At 30.1% G+C, this 21,112-nt stretch overlaps 2 protein-coding genes and 1 long non-coding RNA gene across 3 annotated transcripts; all 3 read right to left on the bottom strand.

The window, feature by feature from the left end:
- Nucleotides 1-1,348: 1,348 nt before the first annotated feature.
- On the bottom strand, nucleotides 1,349-9,843 carry LOC103313248 (serine protease snake). The gene is made up of 6 exons (XM_064356026.1): nucleotides 9,500-9,843; nucleotides 9,196-9,399; nucleotides 8,925-9,079; nucleotides 8,763-8,875; nucleotides 1,647-2,067; nucleotides 1,349-1,592 (listed from the first exon to the last, which is right to left on the bottom strand). Exons 1-6 carry the CDS (start codon nucleotides 9,576-9,578, stop codon nucleotides 1,419-1,421), a joined length of 1,146 nt encoding a protein of 381 aa, XP_064212096.1. The 5' UTR covers nucleotides 9,579-9,843; the 3' UTR covers nucleotides 1,349-1,418.
- On the bottom strand, nucleotides 5,588-8,744 carry LOC107399009 (uncharacterized). The gene is made up of 3 exons (XR_010333656.1): nucleotides 8,118-8,744; nucleotides 6,128-8,059; nucleotides 5,588-5,941 (listed from the first exon to the last, which is right to left on the bottom strand). It is a non-coding gene; the product is annotated as an uncharacterized LOC107399009 (long non-coding RNA).
- Nucleotides 9,844-13,850: 4,007 nt separating the features above from the next.
- LOC103313247 (lipase member J) lies at nucleotides 13,851-19,523 on the bottom strand. Its single transcript, XM_015984591.2, has 7 exons — nucleotides 19,177-19,523; nucleotides 18,949-19,126; nucleotides 17,666-17,780; nucleotides 17,366-17,609; nucleotides 17,149-17,304; nucleotides 14,131-14,361; nucleotides 13,851-14,075 (listed from the first exon to the last, which is right to left on the bottom strand). Exons 1-7 carry the CDS (start codon nucleotides 19,330-19,332, stop codon nucleotides 13,911-13,913), a joined length of 1,245 nt encoding a protein of 414 aa, XP_015840077.1. The 5' UTR covers nucleotides 19,333-19,523; the 3' UTR covers nucleotides 13,851-13,910.
- Between the last annotated feature and the right edge of the window lie 1,589 nt (nucleotides 19,524-21,112).

The raw sequence follows: 21,112 nt of genomic DNA, 5'->3' as shown, positions 1-21,112 counted from the left end.
GATAATTTTCTAAACATTTTAATGCTAACAAAGGAATAAATAAGTTAAATTAAAATTTGTTGCAACTTTTGAATTGAAGTTGAATTAATATTGTCAAAGAACTAAACGTTTAAACTGACTCCGAATATTTTGCGCTGGTTAATAAAAAAAAAATTTTAAATACCGCGATCATCACATTACCAACACAAAGCTGTAAAAAAATTATCAAAAACAATGAAAACAGCTAAGGGCTATCTAAGGGTGGTATCCTTGAACATTAATTTACATGTGTACTTTGACATCACCGTCAAGTGTCACGAATTTGTCAACCTGACATTGACAGTAAATTATAGTCGTTGTCGCATGATTGTCGAAAGTGTTATCGGTGTTAATCGCAATTATTTTCCGTTCGTTTATTGTGTTTTGTGATTTGCGTTTAGTTAGGTTTTTGATTCTGCGTTTATTAGTTCTTGTTTTGTGAATCTGTATTTTTTGTAACAACTCATAATTTAAACACTTCGTAACCTCAAAAAATATTTGATAGTTTGTTACCGCTATGACCCTGCTATGTAAACGTAGCGACAGAAATGTCTGATGACGCACACGCAAATGGAGCTGAGCGTTACCATATAATCAAACTATTTTTTGTCATCATTTTCAAATAAACTAGCCTTGTAATCTTGAAAATTCTACAGACTAATATAAAAAAACTGAATCTGTTGGCAACAGATTTGTAAGTATTTTTGCTAGTAATTTGCAACACTTCACCGGAATTCGATTTTTCTTCACGTACAACCTCACAGATTTGGGGTTATTGGGTCATTGTTAACTGGAAGTGTAATCCACTTGTATATTTTAAAATTTAAATTCAGGATTGACAATGAACACAGTGTTTTTGATTTCTGAAAATTATCAATTCTTTTTTTTTGCTTTGGAGAATACAGGTTGTATCAGAAATACGTGTGTTAATTTTACCACGTAATAAAACTTATCAAGTGCAACAACTTTTCTATATATTATTTTATAAAATTTTTAATTATTATTTTCACTGTTTTCCTTCCTTGTTTTGTGCAGACGTCCCGGTCAGTGTTTAATAATTAGTTTGTGCTCATAGCAACAATTTTCATTGTTATTTTAAATTGCTTAAATTATCCAATTCTATCACAACGAAAATAATTCGGCACTTTTATTTTTATACTCATTGGTGGGTACACGCTTCAATACGTTATCTTTTCCAAGTTATAAGTAAATTTGAGAAACTCGTATTGAAAAATTACATATAGAAAAAACGTTTTATTTGTTGTTAAAATTAGCACACGTATTTTTGATACACTTTGTAGAATCAGTTTGGTAAAGAACAGAAACACAATTACAAAGCCTTTAGTTTATTTTGCAGCAAGTAAAAAAGTTTCATAAAATTGCCATTTCTGTAGGAGATATTATGATTCAGGCCAGACTATGTCTTCGATCCATTTAACATAATGCGACACTCGTATATACACCCCTGGACTTCCAGCACATCCCTTTCCAAACGATGTTATTCCAATTATATCGTACATACATTTTATTTCATCACCAATGTGATAGATTTGAAGTGGTCCACCTGAATCACCCTGAAATTATGTTTCCTAAAATTGGCTATAATTCCAAAATTGCTATGTATTTACCTGACATGTATCTTTTTCTTCGCCTGCCTTTGATCCCGCACAAATTTGCATTTCATCGATAATTCCATTCTTCAGTCTTCTTGAAACTTGACTTTTATACGATGTATTACAAGTGTTGTGATCAAAAAGATCCAACGTTACTTTAAGTAAATTATTGCTTCCTTCACCAGCCCAAGTGGTGTGACCCCATCCAGTTGCGATTGCTTTTTCAGTAGGGATTTCTTTTTTTAGAAAAAGACAAGCTGGTCTTGCATATGGATTCATTTTGGCTTCAACTTCTAGTTTCAAAAGACCGATATCGTGATAATGTGAACTTGATCTGTATTCTGGATGAGGAATACGTTCTTCCACCGTCAGCTCTTGTCTGCGATTTTTGTCGTTGTAATCGCTTACGCCGATTCTTACGTACTTAGCTTCCCCACTGAAAAAAATATATAAACAAATTGTATGTTTGTTCCAGCAAGTTGGTTAAAGGCCGCTTTTATAATCTTCAAATAAACTCCCGATAACTTTATCTCCACGATAAATTTAAAAAATCAGTTTTTCAATCGTCCGATAAACCCCCGATATGTTAACATACGGTATAAAATATAAAGTATAAAAGCCGTATTCGCAGCGTTTTGAGAAACAGGCGATAGTGCGCAGAAAAATTATCGCTTAAAATTATCAATTTATGTTCTACCTGATATTTTTGCAAACGCAGCAAATACGGTTGAAGATACATAAATGTGTAAGGAATGAGGTTGTAAAGGATTAAATTTTCTACAAAAAGCCCGCGACAGCATATTTATTTCTTCAACGGTTTAGGTATAAATTAACTTTCCGTTACTTGACCACTGGCAAAATGAATAAAATCCGTCGCTTGAGCGTCTTTGAATGACTTAGGGGCCTAAATGGTTGAAGTTTGAGATATGGTCTCTCAAGCTTTTTTAAAAAAAATTAATTCTCAACAACTTTCTTTCTGACATTTTTTTTGTATCTGTAACCGTATTCGCAGCGTTTTGAAAAATATGGGGCAGAGTGCGAATTGGTAAATGTTTGAAATTTTTTTTAATATAGTTTAGGATAAAATTTTTGCATTATTTTTATCTCCTACTATTGAGAATTTGCTGCTCTATCGGCCTGTATTTTTTTATTCGCTTTGTGCTAACTGTTATTTAATTACAACTATTTCTATAAATTCATTGCTCTGAAAACTTGAACGGTAATGGTACAACTGCGCCTCTGGTGACAATAACGGAACTATCAAGGACGAGGTCGTTTTCTTTGTACGTCGTTTCATATCCTCAGTTTATTTAATTTTGAATTAAATTTGTAAGAAACTAAAAATTTAGCAGTGAAAAATGCACAAATAAACTAACAATGTAAGTAGATTAAACACAAAGAGAATGTAAAGTTGAGAAAAATCTTAGAACTAAAAAAGTATGAAAATTATTGAGTTAAAAATGGACATTCAAAAAACATTTGAAACACTGAGCTAAGACACTGAGAAACGGAGACATTTAGGAAATAAGGAAGTGAAATTCTGAGAAACTAATACATTCAAACTTTAAAAAACTGATTTTTTCAGACACAGAGATTTAAACTGTTAATAAACTTAGGAATGAAAAAGCTGAGGAACGACTGAAAACTTACTTAAAACACTAAACTGAACCGTTGAGAAATTAAGAAACTATAGAAGAGAAATTCAGACAAATGAACAAATTGAATCTGAGAACTTGAGGTAAATGAAAGTCTGTAATTAAATCTAAAATTAATAGTCGATAATCTGAACAAATTTGTGAGTTAATTAGAGATATTTCTGACCACTTATAAAATGAAAAACTAGAAGCTATAGTTATTCAAACTATAGATATAATTTAACATCAATTACTCTGACAGAGTGGATCCCTTTGATGCTTTACTAAAAGTACAAAACATTATTTTTCAAACGAAAAAAGTGTTTTTAATCCGGTTTCTACCAACAGTTAAAAAATGAAATAATGGTATTTTCCAAAATAAAAGGCGATACACAATGCACAATACACAATAAAATTTATTGTGTAAAATGTTTTAAAACTATTTGTTCATAAAGAAGTTTGTATGCATGTGGTAGAGTGCCTTACAATTTTCATAGAACGTCACTTGAAAACAAATAAGCGAGGGTCAAAATTGTATCTATGAAAAATAAAGTACGAATTAAGTTACAGTTTGTTTGAAAACAGCATATTTCAAAAAAATTCTTTGCTTTGAAACGAAAAATCTTTTACATAACACACAGTTTTGTGTTTACCTTATTTTGGTTCAAAAAGATGGATTTATGTAACAGTTTAAATAAAAACGGCCTATTTTAAACAATTTTTTGCTTCGAAACGAGTAAATTTTTATTGAACAGACTCAAAACATTATATTTCGCTTTATATGAACTATTTATGTTACAGTTTGGATTAAAAGGGATTATTTCCGTTGATTCTCTGTTTGAAACAAGAAAACTTACATCAAAGGTACTGAAAATACCTTATTCAGGCTTAAAAGAACAAACTGTATATTAGCTTGGACAAAAACGGCCTATTTTGGACGATTCTTTGCTTTAAAACAAAAAAACGTACGTCGAACAGATTGAAAACGTTATATTTAGGCACAAAAGAACGAATTAAGTTTTACTTTGAACAAAAACGGTTTATCCTGCTTAGAATAGAGTAACTTTTATAAAACATAATAAAAACGCTACATTCTCTTTCAAAAGAACGAGTTAGTTATATAGTCCGGGACATTTCTATATGAGATACGTCATAGGCATGTCATTGGGCATACGTTGACGCGAGACTATATAGAGCACAAAAACTAGATAAGAGCTCAAATTTAGGGAACTTGATTGTTTGATGTGTTTGACAGATGACAAATGTAAACAATAATAAAAATTTAAATATTTCTTTATTGTAGTAAAGTACAGCAAAATGTACCAACTAGAACACTTAAAAACAAATGGAGAAACTTTCAAATGCTTTGAAGTACCGTTGCTGGATTACTGTTGAGGTTATGTTTGACCTTGGTATGACTGTCAGGTTTAAAGTTGAAATTTGCATTAAAAAGGCCATAAAAGCCTCGAAGTGCCTTTTAGGGTAGTCATCGTCATGTTCCAATTGCATGCCCCCTCTCTGCCACATCAGTAAAATTTGCCACAAAAGTTTTAAAAAACGACTTTAAACAACAAAAAAGGCCCTATTTTCATTAACAATGAGACATATCTCGCTGCATGCGGCACGACATAGGCCTCATAGGTCAATCTCATTGTGAGTGGTTTTCGCTGAGATCACTTTGAGAGGGTTTCACTCAGACTGACGTTGGCGGAAGGCTGAAACATGCCTCGCGACAAGTCTTTGCACCAACATTCGAAAACGCTGTCAATGGCTTAAAATGATGAAACTGTGTCAGTTTTTTTGTGTCTTTGAGGATTAGTTTTTGAGTCCTGTCGCGCCGCATGTAGCGAAGCAGATCTCATTGTGAATGGGTTCTTTAAGAAACAGTTTCAATGTACACCACAAGACATACACTGAGACGGCCTCATGCCTCATATCATGGCTTGTAATTGACAGCGTTTTATAGAATGATTTGGAATCATAATGCAGAGATTGTTGCGAGACAGGCAGGCAGGTCTCAAGCCTACTGCAGAAGTCGCTCTCAGTGAGTCCATGTCTTAGAGATGCAAGACCAATTTAGACCATTTACAGTGAGATTGGTGTCCGAGACCTACGTCATGCAGGAAGCCAAACTTCATCGTGAATGGACCCTTTTCAATGGGGGTGTGCTTTTTGAAATGGCCTTTTTGAAAAAAGCAGTTGTCTCTCTTTTATTCATCTATTCAACACGTTTGTATTCGATGCACTTACACCAATTTCATTATCAGTGTCTTCATTATCAGGCAAGGGCGAAGTGGAATTGGGGGTAACCCAGAAATAAAAACACTTTAATTTCCTTTATTAGTAGGCTATATTTTTTATACAAGAGACTACTCTCAGATAGAGACGTACAAAAATGTAAACAAGAGTAAAAGTTGGTTTTTCGCAATATTTCACACTATTCTTCCACACGTCCACAGTAAAATCAGAAAGCGCTTCTTGTTATAAAGCCCTTATTATATTTTTCGACGATGGCTGAGACTTTGTGACGTATTTGTTAAACGTAAGTTTTCAAATACCCCATGCCAGTGCAAAGGAGTTATATTAACAATTTTACGGGATTATTTTTAACTTTACACCCACTCTGCTTGAAACAAGAGTGGCTGCCAGGAACAAAGTGGACCCAAAAGGCTTCAGCTGCAAATTATAAACACTATCTGTGATTTTTTAAATAAATTTTTTAATAATTAATAAAAAACATGACAATATTAAGCTTTTCGATTTCGTTTGGTTTGAATTTTATATGAAAATAGAAAAGTTAACCCTCTACACCAGAAAAGACAAAAAACATAAAGAAAGTATCTGTAAATGTCGTGAACTTACTTTGAAGTAAACAGGGCTCTCCATCTATAACTCATAATTACTTGAACCGCAATTCCCATCATCAAAATGTGCAAAACTGCGATAAGTGAGGTTATGCAGTGATGCACTTTCTTTTCCAGTTTTTCACACAAAATATATCACAAATTGCACAAATCGTACAACCAGCGATAGTCAGTACTGTCAGTACTTCACAGCAGCTTTCTCCATCACAATCACTGACTGCAATTCTGTATTGTGCCATTCCCGTCTCATCATATAATCTGAGTAGTTGTTATATGACAAGTAATGTTTCTACCTTCAAAAATACTTGCGTAAATATGTTATTATCCCGTTAGTACACACTTTTAAAGCAGCCACTGGTTATATAGATTAAAATTATAACATTTCCTTTGTTATTGTGTTATTGTTTACATCAGTCAGCTGTTTACTGTCATTTTCTAATGCTACCAATTTAAAAAATGTCCCTGTTATTAAAGCTCAAGGACCATAGAATGAGAGAGAGAACATTTTTTGTTCACACAGACGCTGAATACACGTATAAATGTCAGAAAATTCAAATTTTTTATGTCCAAATAGAAATGTCCCGGACTGTAGTTTTGACAAAAATGGCTTATTTCGGTCAATGCTTTGCCTACAGAGGCGCAAACTTGTAAAAAACTGAATGAAAATGCCGAATTCAGGTAGAAAAAAAAACGAGTTAATTTACAGTTTGGTTAAAAACTTTATATTTCGAACAGTTTTTTTTTAGAAACGAGAAAACATACGGAACAAAGTGAAAACGCCTTAATCAGGCACAAAAGTATGAATTAAGGTACAGTTTGGTTAAACACAGCATCTTTAAAAAAATTCTTTGCTTTAAAACATAAAAAAATTTACATAACACAACGAAAACGCCTTATTCTGGCTCAAAAGGACGATTTATGTAACAGTTTGAATAACAATTTTTGAACAATACTTTGCTTCGAAACAACTAAACTTTTATTGAACAGACTGAAAACGTCATATTTCGCCTTATAAAAACGTTTTATGTTGCAGTTTGCATTAAAATGGATTATCTCCGTTGATTCTTTGTTTGAAACAAAAAAACTAACTTCAAAGAGACTGAAAACATCTTGTTCAGACACAAAAGGGCGAATAATTTATCAGTTTGAACAGAAACGGTTTATTTTGGACAATTCATTGTTTTGAACAAGAAACTTAATTGAACAGACTAAAAACGTTTTATTCGGCTACAAAAGAACGAATTGAGCTTTATTTTAAACAAAAACGCTATATCTGGCACAAAAGAATGAATTTTATTTCAGTTATGTCAAAAACAGCTTATTTGGGATGGTGGTGTTAGAAGGTATGGTGCTCCAACTCCCTTCATTTGTTTTAAACTGGAACGAACTGACGAGGTCGGGAACCATTTCATACAATGGCCATTAGATAGCGCTTTTTGAATTTGATTTAAAGGTATCCTTATTACCGATCACATTTTGAACTTCAAAAATGCTTCAAATTTGATTTCAGTGACAGTAGCATTTTGGCAGATAAAATTCAATTTACTGAAAAAGGGAAGATAGTGACTATTACCGGTCTTTAACTGAGTGACGGGCACATCAAACTGATATTTTGTGATGGTTTGTGTTTTCAGTGGTACTTGTGTATGTAAATTTTTTGCAAAAAGTGGCTCCCAAAGACAACTTCACACACTTACATACCTAAGAGACTCACACCCAACTGTAATTAATTAAAAGACTGATTTTGCTTATTGTGTTTTATACTTCTCATCTGTAGTTTTGATTAAAAATATTAATAACTTTATTAATTACTCTCATTTCTTATGTTATGCGGAATTTCAGTTAAAATCATTGAAACAAGGCTGGTTCCTACATCCAAATGGGTTTGATTACAAAGATTACTCGATGGATTGATGCTTTTTCTACACAACTGTAAATAGTACATAGTTCAAAATCCTTTTGTCTATGGTGTTAAGCGATATAATTACCTTGTTGTTTTTGGCGTTGCTGTTTTCTAACACTTTCGAAAACTCAAGTGCAACTACCGTTTGTACAGACATCAATCACCTTATAATGCGTTCACAGTTGTTTTCGGGCCTCCGATATGAATTTATTTATGTTTATGATAGCTGATGTGGTTCATGTGATTCATTAACTAATATAATTCCTGGCACAGGTTCGTAGATAGCCGTAAACACCGTAAACAACCTTAGACCACAGAATTTAATATGATGTGTCATTATGACGTAAATTTGAAAAATAGTCAAAAATTTGTAGAACAGCTCCATCTGCTGAACAATGTTCAAAAAAGTTCCCGACCTTGCCATGTTGCTAGCATTGCGTTCAGTTGACATTTTTATATGGGGAATTAAAGGGAGTTGTGACACCATATATCATACATCATCTTTGGGATGATTCTTTGCGTAGAAACGAGAAAACCTATATGGAGCAGACTTAAAACGCCTTGTTCAAACACAAAAGTACGAATTAAGGTACAGTATGTTTAAAAACAAATATTTGTTTTTTAATTCGTGTTTAAACCTTGGTTTAAACGAAAAGCTGAATGACAGCTTTGAAGTGTAGTTACTTTCCAAATTTATGTAAAAATACGTAACATGCAAAATTTTACTTACTGTTCATGGTGGCTTAAACAATGTGCAGCCGTAAGAATATATTGTTTACTTATAATAGTGCCTCCACAAAGCCATTTTTTTTCGTTTGCAGATGGTTCGAATCCAATTACTGCCTATAAAATGCTTAAATGTACTTAATGAAAATAGATGGAAAAAAATCACCATATGTGGGAACTCCTTTCGTCCTGCTAATTCTCCACCAACAATTAACTTAACAACTTCATGTCCACACTCATTTCTTTTGAGATCGGTTGTACTGATTAACAAAACTGGCGATTTTGTCACTTCATAAATGTATGCAGAATATTCTCTACATTCTAAATCAAAAATAAATGCATTTTTAAATCAACATAAATTTGCATTTTTGTATATAATTAGATTTTGAATAAATTGTAATTAGCACTCTCGGGATCAAAGTTTAACTTCTACTTACTTTTTTGACTTATTTCACCTGGCTGTCTTTTCGGCTTTTGTTGTATTTTCTGATTTTCGGGACAACATACAATGGCTTGTGTTCCTTCAAAACCACACGTTTGAGGGTAAACATGTTTTTGAATATCTTCACGAGCTTGTTGACAATCAATAAATAATTTACAAACACCAGATGCACCAGATGATTTCAAGGTACAAACATCACCTAAAACATTTTAACACTAGTTTACAAATTATTTTGTTGCTGCTTTTTTTCACGTTTGTGTCTTCGAATTCTAAAAAAATCAGTGTTATTTGAACTTTACCGATAAATTGTTGATTGTGTGCGACGTTTAGAATTATAACAACAACAAAAATCCGTAGATAATTGGCACGTAACATCATTTCCTTCGATGGAAGTTCATAGCAGGACTGGATCTCAGTGACTAGAGTGAATCAAATCACAAAGATTTAGTGGGGGAACCTTTAATTTTTTATTAATGATTATCAACTTGATCGCTGCAGCTATAAATAACTGAATTTATACACAGATATAATGATGTCTTCACAGGTGTTTGACAGCGCATGATTTTTTTCGAGTAGCTACTCTCCATGAACTTGTTTTGCACATGTCCTTCAACAACTTGTTCTCAGAATTTAAGTTGGAAAATTACTAATAGCATCAAATATAAATCGTCATCATAAATTGCATACTAATCGAATGAGAATTTAATAAAGTTTTTTAATGATTTATAAATATTGTACTTCGAATTTGCTTTTTGTAACATAAGGTTATAATGTTATCGGGTTTTTAAGAGTTCATTTCATAATATGCACATGATATACACAAGGTTAGTGGTTTTCCCAAGATATTAGCAATTGTGGATTTATTGAAGGTTTTTCCTATATTCTGTAAAAAACTAGATTACTATAACTATAGTAATCTAAATAACTAACTATTTATTTAATTTTACTTTTAAGATCGATTTTTACTTCAATTGCGACTTTATTTCCAACTTACGAGTAGTCCAGTCAAATAAACCTTTAAATTAAAATGTTTGCGAAAAACTTGAATTTTTGGTACAAGTTACTGTACAGTTTAGTCGAAAAAGAGTTTAAAAAAACAAAATAATGTGTTTTTTTCATTATTCAAAATTGTTGAGATCTAGAAAAAAATTAAATAAAAATTGTAACGTATAAAATTTTGCATAAAAAATTTTTCATTTCATTATTTGATATCATTGAAATTAACAGTGGTTAAGGTGCTTAAATGTAACAAAATATTTTCAAAAATTATCACTTGATTGTCATGTAAAATTTCGTGCTGAATTCGAATCCGAAGCTTGTTTTTGGATTTGAAATTGCCTTCATTACGAAAAAGATTTTTATCAAAAAATTTACAAAACCTAAAAGTAAAATTTTATGCTTACCTTATTATATTTTCCCTGCTAGATAAAATTAGAAACCGTGAAATTGATCCATAAAATAGAAAAAATTGAAGAAAAATTGTTGCCTCTCGTGATCACTGATCAGTGGAGTGAAAAAAAGTAGATAATTAATAAAAAGGAAGAAATTTAATGCAACTGATTTGAAAAGACCCACTTCTCTGCCTCAACAATGTATTAAAAAGTAGAGAAAAAATATTATTTTTGATAAAATTTGCTGAATGTTTTTTCCAGTTTAATAAAATTTCTCAAAAAATCTGAATTTATTTTAGTTTTAGCGTTTGAAAAAGACAAAAATTATCCTATTTTTAATTCAATTCATCAATTTTTTTAAAGAAATTTTGTGAAATAATGGATTGCTAGAGATATGCGCTCATATAATGTAAAATTAATAACAGCAATTTGGAATATTTCTCAGTTTATTTTTATGGAAATTTCACAAAACTACAGCGTTTTTGGTACAAAAAATTTCAAAATAATATAACGCTGAAATAGTAACATTTTATTTCATTTTGAAGAATAAAATCGTATTTTATCTTTTGTTTACTTCATGGTAAAATGGATTTTTATCGTCTAGAAAAATCACATTTACAGCTATTGTAGTTTGTTGTTTTTGACGTTTTCTCATTGTTGAATTTTTTGACGTTTATAATTATGAGTAAAAAAAAACTTAGTAATTCATGTATTGGAAATACACCGTGGATACAGTATACACTATTGAAAATACAGTATACAGAGTGTTCTAAAAATGGTGTGACGTCATAATAATGAATTTTTTGAATGGCCTGACAGGCACATTAAGTGTTATTGATTGATGTGAATTGCTACAACTTATTTCCAAATTTTTTGATTTCTTAAATCTTTTTATTTTGCTTATTTTAAATGGCAACCCCTAACATTTTTTATTACAATCCTAATATAGATCGGGTTGTATAACAAAAAATGTTTGTTTTTTCATTTTGCATCGATTACCATATAAAGAAACGGCGTTGAGACTATCTTCGATATGTATTAATTAGAATTGTTAAAATACTTGACAAAAATAGTTTTCAGCAAATAACTCCAAATTTGTTAGTATTTGTTAAGAGTTGTATTAACAAAACATGTTCGCTATTTAATTCCGCATCGCACAATATAAAGATAAACAAGGTTGGAGCCAGGGTTGGACTTACGAAAGGGTTGTATTATAGAGTTCTTCGTTTTTTAATTCCGCATCGATATAAAAATAAATAGGGTTGCCATTTAAAATAAGCAAAATAAGCTCGAAAGATTAAAAAGTTTGGAAGTAAATTGTGAACACCCTGTAGTAATTTAAATTAATCAAACTCACTTGATAAGTCTGTTAGACTTTGTTTAACACTTACGTACTAAAAATGAGCACAAAAAATAATAGCTTCCCATTAAAAAAATTATGACTATGACGTCATACTTTTTTAGGGAACTCTATATAGTCAAAATATTTTCCTGAAATGTGTCCTAGAATATAAATACCAACTACAAAATATCAAAACTCCAACTTTAATAATAACTGAGCTATAGAAGACGGGAGCTGAGCTGGACCATGTAAATAATTTATTAGATCTAGTTATTTATCAGAATTCTATATTGGGTTGCATTTTGAATTTATCAGGCTCGTACTCTTATATGATTCATCCTGTATAAGTAGTAAATAACTACTACGATTCAGTTTTGTAGTTTTTCATCAAGCTTCCACTAAAATAAGTGTTTTTTATCTGAAAAAAGAAAAAGCAAACATAACAGCATTTTCGACCTAATTCAATGATTCTTTAAGTAATTTCTGACGAGATTTTGCTAAATAATTGCCTTTGTAGATAAAAAAGTGCTAATATAAAGCAAAAATGATAAAATCTTATATTTTCTATTCAGTCTGTTGATTTTTAAAACAGCAGAAAAAACAAAATCATGTAGTTTTCGATCCAATTTAACGATTTTTTAACAGACTGAAAAAAAAAAGAAAAAATTACATTTCTATAAAACGAAGTTCAAACATCTAAAAGCAGAAGTAAAATGTATATAATTTTGACTTTTTGTTTATTATTATTGTTATGGACGAAAATTTTTGAAACAATCACGCTTTTGGTTAAACAACGTACTGAAACGGTTTAACAGCACAAAAAAGTAAATGACACCATTTCCTAAGACAACAGCCGCTTGAACAACGCCGCCTCATTTTCTATATTTATGGTGTTATTCACAGAAAACTCTAAGCTTAACCACGTAGAAATATAAATATAAATTAGAGTAGATATTAATTAAATATGACATCATATCAGGAATACAATTAGCTTTATAATCTGTATTTTGTGTTGCATTTTTTACTTGTCTTGTGTGAATAACCCTGTATAATAACATTAATATCCTATGGGTCGGTTTCACCAAGCTTAGTTTTAGTTAAATATAACTAACCTAACTGGACGAAACTGAGCGGCTAAATTTTATTCGGTTGTCATTTGGAAAGTTATATTTTAAAATTACAAAAAAAAATTTTTTTCTTACAAAAAAGCTAGTCTCCTCTTACATTTAATAACATTTAAGTCTTTTAGACTAAAAATAAAAAATAGGGTGTTTTATTAAAAAAAAATTAAATTATTCAACTTGCAACAAATTTTTTATCTTCTTTATTGCAGTGAGCTAAAAAATCCGATCTTTCAAGACTGAATCTTCTTCTTTAAAGTGGTGGAAGTCTTAATTTTTTACGATTATTAGTACTTTTTAAGTAATACTTAAAAACTTAAAGTAATGCTTAAAAACATCAATGCTAAAAGCTACATCTAAAAATGCAAAAAATATAGGCTGTTTTATTTAAAAACCTATAAGTTTGTATTTTAGTTTATTTCGAAAACATCCTGTATATTTGAAAAAAAACTAGGTAATGGATAGGGTTACTATCTACGTCTTTAAAAAAAAGGAATTTTCTATCATTTAACAGTCAATAATAGATTTTTCCAATTCACTGGGACACCCTGTCACAGGAGAAAATTAAATTCATCCTTTGTTTAATTATTTTGCCCGCGGGAGGGAATTGCTCCCTTTATTTGTATTATAAATAGTTTAACAGTTTTTTATTTTCTTAATTACTAAAAATTAATTTATAGATATTTTTGCAATTTTTTTAAATAAATTTGGAAAACAAAAATTGACATTTCGAATTTTTTTCAGGTAGGTGGATTTGTGATAGGTTTGGGATTTTCTGATTTTGATGAGAACAAAGTCGTAATTTATCGTTTATTCGTCCAGCGAATAATAATAGAAATACAAATCAACACAATAATTAAAAATTAGGTTCAATGAATTCTAAAAGTTTAATTATTTCATGAAACACCTTTTCTTTTCTATGTTTCCCATAATGAAAATCTACATGATTTATGTTTTCTATTTCCAGTTTGCCATAAATTTTTGCTTTTTCGTTCAATTTACTGTACAACAGTTCTGCATCCTGAAACAAAAAAAAATTACCAATGTGTTTCTTACCATTTGTAAACGAAATAAACCTCTGAAGTGGCAAGAGAATCATGTTTACTGTAAACTAAGTAAGTTGGAGCAATTATTTCCTCAACTGGATACTCAGGAGGGATGAGACTACCATACAATTCTTTATTAATTTTAGGTCCATAATCGTACATTTGGAAGCGTCCTCCGGATAGGTATTGTTGTACGTAGTGGTAGAATATTTTCCAAGGGTAACTTCTGGGATGATGCGAGATTGACAGGTTTATAAATGCCTAGATTGAATATTAAAATTGGAAAAAACAGTAAAAAAACTAGAAGTGATTGGTATAATACCGGGTGTCTCAAAATTGGCGAATTCCGAGTTCAGCGCATTGTAGAGAAACACAATATTCCAAATAGAAAAAAAAAATATCGGGGCCTAAAAAAATCTTAGATTTTTGTAATTTTTTTTTAAATGAAATAGTAAATTACAAAAATTTAAGATGTTGTTACTCTCAAATTAATATAATTTTTTGACAAATTATTTTACATCTACAGTATAGATAACAATAAATACTGAATTTTTTAGCATGCATTTAAGAAAAAACACAATTCAAAGAGTGATTTTCAAACCAATGTTTTTTTTGTGGGAAATCAACGAATCTTTATATTTTTTTATGGTTGGGCTACTGAAGTAATTCTCTACAATGCTCTAAACTCGGAACTTATCAATTTTGAGACACCTTGCATAATATTTTGCACAGTATCCAAATTTAAATGATACGTAAAGCTGGCAGAGTATTTTATTAACATTTGTTCAGTATAAAGTGCCCTGTAAAAAATTATTTATTTACCAATTTAAATTTATACGGTAACAAATCTAGACCTTTAGTATTATTTTAACTAAATTGGCTTAAAATCGAAGATAAAGGAAAACTTAAATTTTAAAAATAAATTACTCCTAAATCAAAAACAAATAAACACATTTTTTGGAGTTAGATAAGGATTTTTAAAACTCATTCAAAAACATTTCAAAAAGTAGAAAGTGGCATTAAAAAATTTTAAGTAAAGTAATTTAAAGTAATGCGTACCCTAAACCTAAAATGTAACTACTTGTTTCTACTTAAAAGTACATTTACTTAAAATAAAAACTCATTTAGACTGACCTTTTTTGAAGTCAAATCATTTATGATTTCTATTATGCGTTTATCATTTTTACTGTATATTTATTATTTTTGCTGTGCATTTTTTTATTTTTTGTGTGTATTTATTGCGGATTTATTATTTCTAATGAGATTTTATAATTTTTCCTAATTCGTACAACGTACAACATATAATTTTGACGTGAAGTACTGTTACTTATTAGTTATTATCTAACTAGTGATGTAATCAAATTTATTACATAACTGCTAAATGACATGTTTTTACTTGAAAATACATTTTTCTACTCCCATAACAGTAAGTAGGCAAGAACGCAATCGTTTGTTGACTAGTAACCATGGCATTATGAAACATGGACATAATGAAGAAAAAAATATTACTTATCAATTATTATGACAAAGCATCAATCAAGTAGCTTAGAGAAATTGATTTGACATTTATTAATTTATATTGTTGAATACACAAGGTGTTACATTGGCGTTATTTTGGTTTAATTATTATTAACAATTAATTTATTTATTGTTAAAATGAGTGGAAGTGACTTCACAGAAGAAATTGTTGGAAGTCCGCCAGTAATTTGGCATCTAGCAGAAAATACAACAGCGGATCTTCTCCCAGAAAAATCCAAAGTGCGTTACGAAGTTTTTTTACAGTAAATTCATGGATTTGCGTTAGTGTTGTCTTTTTCGGAAAATGTGTTGTTAGCATATTTTGACGAAATGAGCAAGCAATTTAATCCATCATCTCTTTGGGCCATTGGTTTGATAATGCGAGCTGTTTTAATAGTGAAACATAACCTTAGCATTGGATGGTCGTAGAAAAAGTATCGTACACAACTCGAATTGTAACTCACTTACGTACTCGTGGGAATACAGCACTCGCCTAGCGGCTCGTACGCAACTTTTTCCACTCGTACGTAATATGTTACCGTTCTCGTTATGTTAGATAATATTTAATGAAATTTCTTAAGAAAAAACAATACTACTACCACTACTTATAAAACGCTATACCTACTCAGGTATTTAACACCCACTTGGTAGGCGAAATGTCTGTTGTGCTAGACATGAGCCTAAAATAATTTTTGGCATGAAGATTTTATTTGAAACCATCTCTAACAGAAACTACAGTTTTTTGAGAGATGAAATGGGTAAGCTTAGGTGCGTATTTAGTAAAAGTATGTAAAAAAATGTAAAAAAATATAGTTGTTTCTGTTATTAAACAAAGAGACTTACACTGTTACATTTTTTTTATTATATAAATATTATCTTTGGTTGTACTTTATTGTTTTCACATAGAGTTTATAATTTCTACGTAGCGCTTATTATTTTTACACAGCGTTTACGATTTTTTACTTAGCATTTACCATTTTTACCTTGCAATTGTTATTTACACCTAGAGTTTATTGTTTTTACCTAGTGATTAATGTTTTACTTAGCGTTTACGGCTTATACTTATGATGTATATATAACGTCTAATGAAATAACCTAGCGTTTAATTTTTTCTCAAATAAAAAGTTATTTCTGTGCATTTTTTATTTTTACTGTGCATTTGTTATTTTTATTTTGTATTTATTCTTTTTCTAATGCCTTTACTAAATACCTGATTTTACGTATAATTTCGACCTTATGTAATAAAATTACTACTACTACTACTACTACTAATGGACTAAGTACTAATGTTTTTGAAAATACTTTTACTGAAGATACAAAGTTATTTAGACTGTCCAGTTTTGAAACCAAAGCCCTGTATGTATTTATAGTCTTCCAACCGAAATAGTGAAGACTGACTAAAGTAATAAATTATTTGAAGACTATACTGTGCTACTGTGTCTTTATTATTTTTATTGTGCATTTGTTATATTTGTAGTATGCATTTATTATTTCTACTGTGCTTTTAATTTTTAGCGGTTCTGGAATTACCGGGTCAAATTCCCGTGGATTCCATCCTTGAAAAAGCGAAATCATCATATTTGCCAGATATTTAAAGGGAAGTTCTAGCATTAACAGCCTCATAGTTTGCATTAGTGGCGAATCGTATTCCTGGAGATGTGTGATATGTAACAATGTGTTGATCATCTAGAAAACATAACGAAAGAGTTTATAATTCGTGTTTTTTTAAACAAATTGCACCTTCAACCTTCAAAAATGGAGTGAAAGGGGCAAGATATTTCACAGGAGACCTCACATGTTTTAAATAAGATACTGGGCTCATACTTATGAAGACTTGAACCGAGGCTTCAGCTTCTTTCGGCCGCAGTGAAGAGTAAATGAGTGATGCAGTTGTTGACATGGAATGTGATATAAAAACAATTTTCCGCCCAGTTTTATTTTTGACAAAATCTATTATTGCTTTATAGTCATATAAGCCAATTTCGTGAAAACTAGAATAAAATGAGTTAGTGTTGTAAGTACAATAAATGTTTAGTCTTGTCTTTACCTAAAATCCCAATATTCTTCATCTGAAATGGTTAAATTTACATGTTTTCGTGAGAAGTAGGTTCCACGATGGTTTGGTAGCCAAATGTCATAGCCAAAATTCCAGAGCAAAAATGCTACAAAAAAAATAGTTGAAACAATTTAGATATTATTGGAGACCGAATTTTTAGGAAGCTAAAAATCTTATTTATGTGTCAAAAAAGGTTGTACAAAAACAGAAATATAGGATACATTTTTTATTAATTCTACTACATGAGAAATAAAAACATAATTTTTATTGCAGTAAATTTTATTACAAAAATAAACAATACAAACTACGTTCTGCCAAAACTTAACTGAAGTTAATTAACTTTTGAACCGAATTTATTCACAATTTTTGAACCAAGTGTAATAGAAAACTAGAAATTGCCTTAGAAAATATTTATAAAATAATCAAACAACAATTTTTTGTTCAGTTTTGGACACCTTATGATTGGACTGTTTTACAGATAGGAGTGCAATAATATCCCTCTGATATCCAATGACAGATGCTTCAATCATTTTGCACTTTTTTGTGCACTAAATAAACAAATAGGAATTGTTTTTTACATTTTTGTTGATCATTGACCCATTACAGGAAGAAATGAGACACTAGTGAACTGGTTTTAGAGCTAGTTTTTCTCACAGAATGGGATTTCGTCTTTTTTATTTTTTTTTATGAAAGAACATTTTTTATTAATTTTTTACTCAAAATCAAAGAATTCTAGAAAGGTCGGACTTTCACACAACTAATTAAATTCTACACTGTCGTTTTGGAAAAAGTAGTTGGAAATTGGAACTGGAAAAGAGAAACACTAATAAATTGAAGCATTAGATTCTGAATGAAAAACCAATACACTAATAAGAGACTGAAAAGCTAAACGAAAAAATGAAAAATTGAAGAAATGAATAACATGGATTGTTAAGAGGAAATTAAGAAACTATAAAGTTGAAATATTGGAAGCCTGAGAAACAAAAAATCCTAAGATGTAAATTGAAAAATTTAATGTAATGATTTTAATTTTAAATAAATTTAACTAAATAGTCATAAAAAATATCTTATTTTAAATTAGGAAGGTTAAAAACAACTGTAGGATGTTTAAAACTCATTTAGGATACAATACTTCAATCTAGGAATTTAGGAAAAATAAAATGTGTGTCAAATATTTTCATTTTAAACAAAACAAACTTATTTAGAATCCTCAAAAATTGCGTTTTAGAAAAGTTTCCTAAAATCCTGTCTCTAGGAATTATTAATAAACATACCAAGTGATTCATTACTTTGACCAACCCACACAATTGAATCTGTAGTAACTGGGTGTTGAAGAATTACAATGCCTCTTGGACGTTGCTTTGGAATACGAAATATTGTCAAAATGTAACCATCTTCAGTTGTTACGTTATACGTTTCACTAAAACCTATGTGTTTTTCGATTATTTCGGTCTACAAGATATAGACTAGAAGTAATTTAACACATTTTTAATTTGACTCACCGTTTGTTCAAAGAATTCACCATTATGATAACAGTTTTTGCTGGTGTTGATAAAATAATAGTCGATGTAATTTTTACAAGAATTATTCGGAAGATACTTTGAAAATGTTTCTTGGATCAAGCAACTTACAACACTTAATACAAGGTTGAGTAACATTGTAAACTATTTTGTGGAAACGCATCTGGAACTACTACCAATGATTGTGATTTAAATTGTTCACTTCAATTAGCAAAGAGTGAATGTGAATAAATGTGAACAAGAGAAAGATTTTTAATTTTATTTTTAACCTTGGATATAATTATAAATAAAGGAAGTTGTGTCAATAATTTTGAGATTGTCGTTTGCGTCGCCAATCATGTAAAATATACAAAAAAAATAACTGACCCACTAAAAATATTTTGAGGTAAACAAAAATTATTTACAATAAAAACATGTATTACTACATGTTGTTTATAAACGAAACACAAATATTTTTGTATCTGAATCGGAATTTAAACTCATCATTTTTAAGGCACATTCAATTATTCATACTACAACATTAAATAAATGGAGAAATTTGTAATGTTGTTCATTTCATTGACTGATTACGTGACTAATTTTATTAATTATAGTGTAAATTTTTATCGTACGTATTTTGAACAAAGGTTAATTTTTTTATTGGAAACATTATAACCCTTTTTTTAATGTCTGAATCCTAGATTATAAACACTATTTTAAAAGATGTATCCGAAAGCTACGTGCTTTAAATTAAAATGTTCCAACAAAAAAATAACACTCATACGAAAACGCTTAAAGTTCTCGAACTTTAAGCTCGTATTACTAATAACTATAACACCATCTGCTGCATCAACCTAGAATCCTTATTCTCTGGTTTGAATCGTTTGCAGCGCATGTTTCAAATCTGAGTGTAGAAAACGATTTTAATGCAGTTTAGTTGGTTGCGTATACTTTTTAGACGGTTTTACAATAAATTTATTAGTATTACGAATACGACCACAAATTAAAGAGGCTTAAAATAAAAAAGCTTAAGTCTTACAGGGCGTTAGCTCGTAAACAGAAAATAAAAAAGTCTTAAACCTGCATTACGGATACCTAATCTGTACATTATTTCGTAATCACTACATTATCCTGAAGAAAATATTAATTGTAAAATAATTCTAAGCATTTATTCATTGTCATTCAAGAATAACAAAAATATTATTGATTCCTATTCCTTGCAATTCGCACTCGTTTCAGAAACACATCACTCACAGATAATGAACAACTTTTCTTTATTTTATAACGTTTTCTCTTATAGGTATTTTTGTAAAAAAATTTTATTCGATCGAATAAAAAAACACCAATAGAATGAAAAATCATCGAATAGAAAAAAAAACACCAAATGACCACTTTATTCTAGTAAGACACCAAGTGATTTTTTAAAATTCCGATCTAGTTATCCATGACAGTTACCTCCAAAGAATATAAAGGTTACCTCAGTAATGAAACGCATTCGAGAATAACGTTAACTAGACGCCATCTGATGACGACATATCGTACTTGCCGAAAACAGTAACAAAATTTTCGTAATTCCTCATTTAATGAATAATGTGTTTAGCAATTCTGTGTGTATACAGTTAATTTCTTACATTAGAGACAGAGTCAGTTTAAAAGTATGTGGTGGTAAATAATACTAGTCTTGCCTTTGGTTGTGCAATTTTTTGTGGTTATAAAGTGTTTTTATTTGAATTTGAAAGTGAATAAAAAGTAAAAAGATTATTGGATCATAGCGAACACATGTTGGTCTCAAAAAAAACAAGCAATTAATGAAGTGTGTAAATTTGAGGTTAGAAGTTTTCCACTAAAAAAATCATGAAATACTTCAGTGAATCCACAAAACTGCGATTAAAATTAACAACTGCTGATACATAAAAAAATTCATTTAATCATAAATTGT

This window comes from Tribolium castaneum, chromosome 4 (genome assembly GCF_031307605.1).
Source record: "Tribolium castaneum strain GA2 chromosome 4, icTriCast1.1, whole genome shotgun sequence".
NCBI lineage: Eukaryota > Metazoa > Arthropoda > Insecta > Coleoptera > Tenebrionidae > Tribolium > Tribolium castaneum.
The sequence above is the reverse complement of the archived record's forward strand: the minus strand, read 5'-3'. Positions and strand labels throughout refer to the sequence as shown.

Excerpts from the sequence above, each read along its gene's own strand:
- LOC103313248 (XM_064356026.1), bottom strand. The coding sequence starts at position 9,578 with ATGATGTTACGTGCCAATTATCTACGGATTTTTGTTGTTGTTATAATT. Across the intron at positions 9,080-9,195 it reads AGGTGAAATAAGTCAAAAAA|AATGTAGAGAATATTCTGCA; the intron begins GTAAGTAGAAGT and ends TTTTTGATTTAG. Across the intron at positions 1,593-1,646 it reads AAGAAAAAGATACATGTCAG|GGTGATTCAGGTGGACCACT; the intron begins GTAAATACATAG and ends ACATAATTTCAG.
- LOC103313247 (XM_015984591.2), bottom strand. The coding sequence starts at position 19,332 with ATGTTACTCAACCTTGTATTAAGTGTTGTAAGTTGCTTGATCCAAGAA. Across the intron at positions 17,781-18,948 it reads TCAAAGTAATGAATCACTTG|CATTTTTGCTCTGGAATTTT; the intron begins GTATGTTTATTA and ends TTTTTTTTGTAG. Across the intron at positions 14,362-17,148 it reads ATCCACGGGAATTTGACCCG|GCATTTATAAACCTGTCAAT; the intron begins GTAATTCCAGAA and ends TATTCAATCTAG.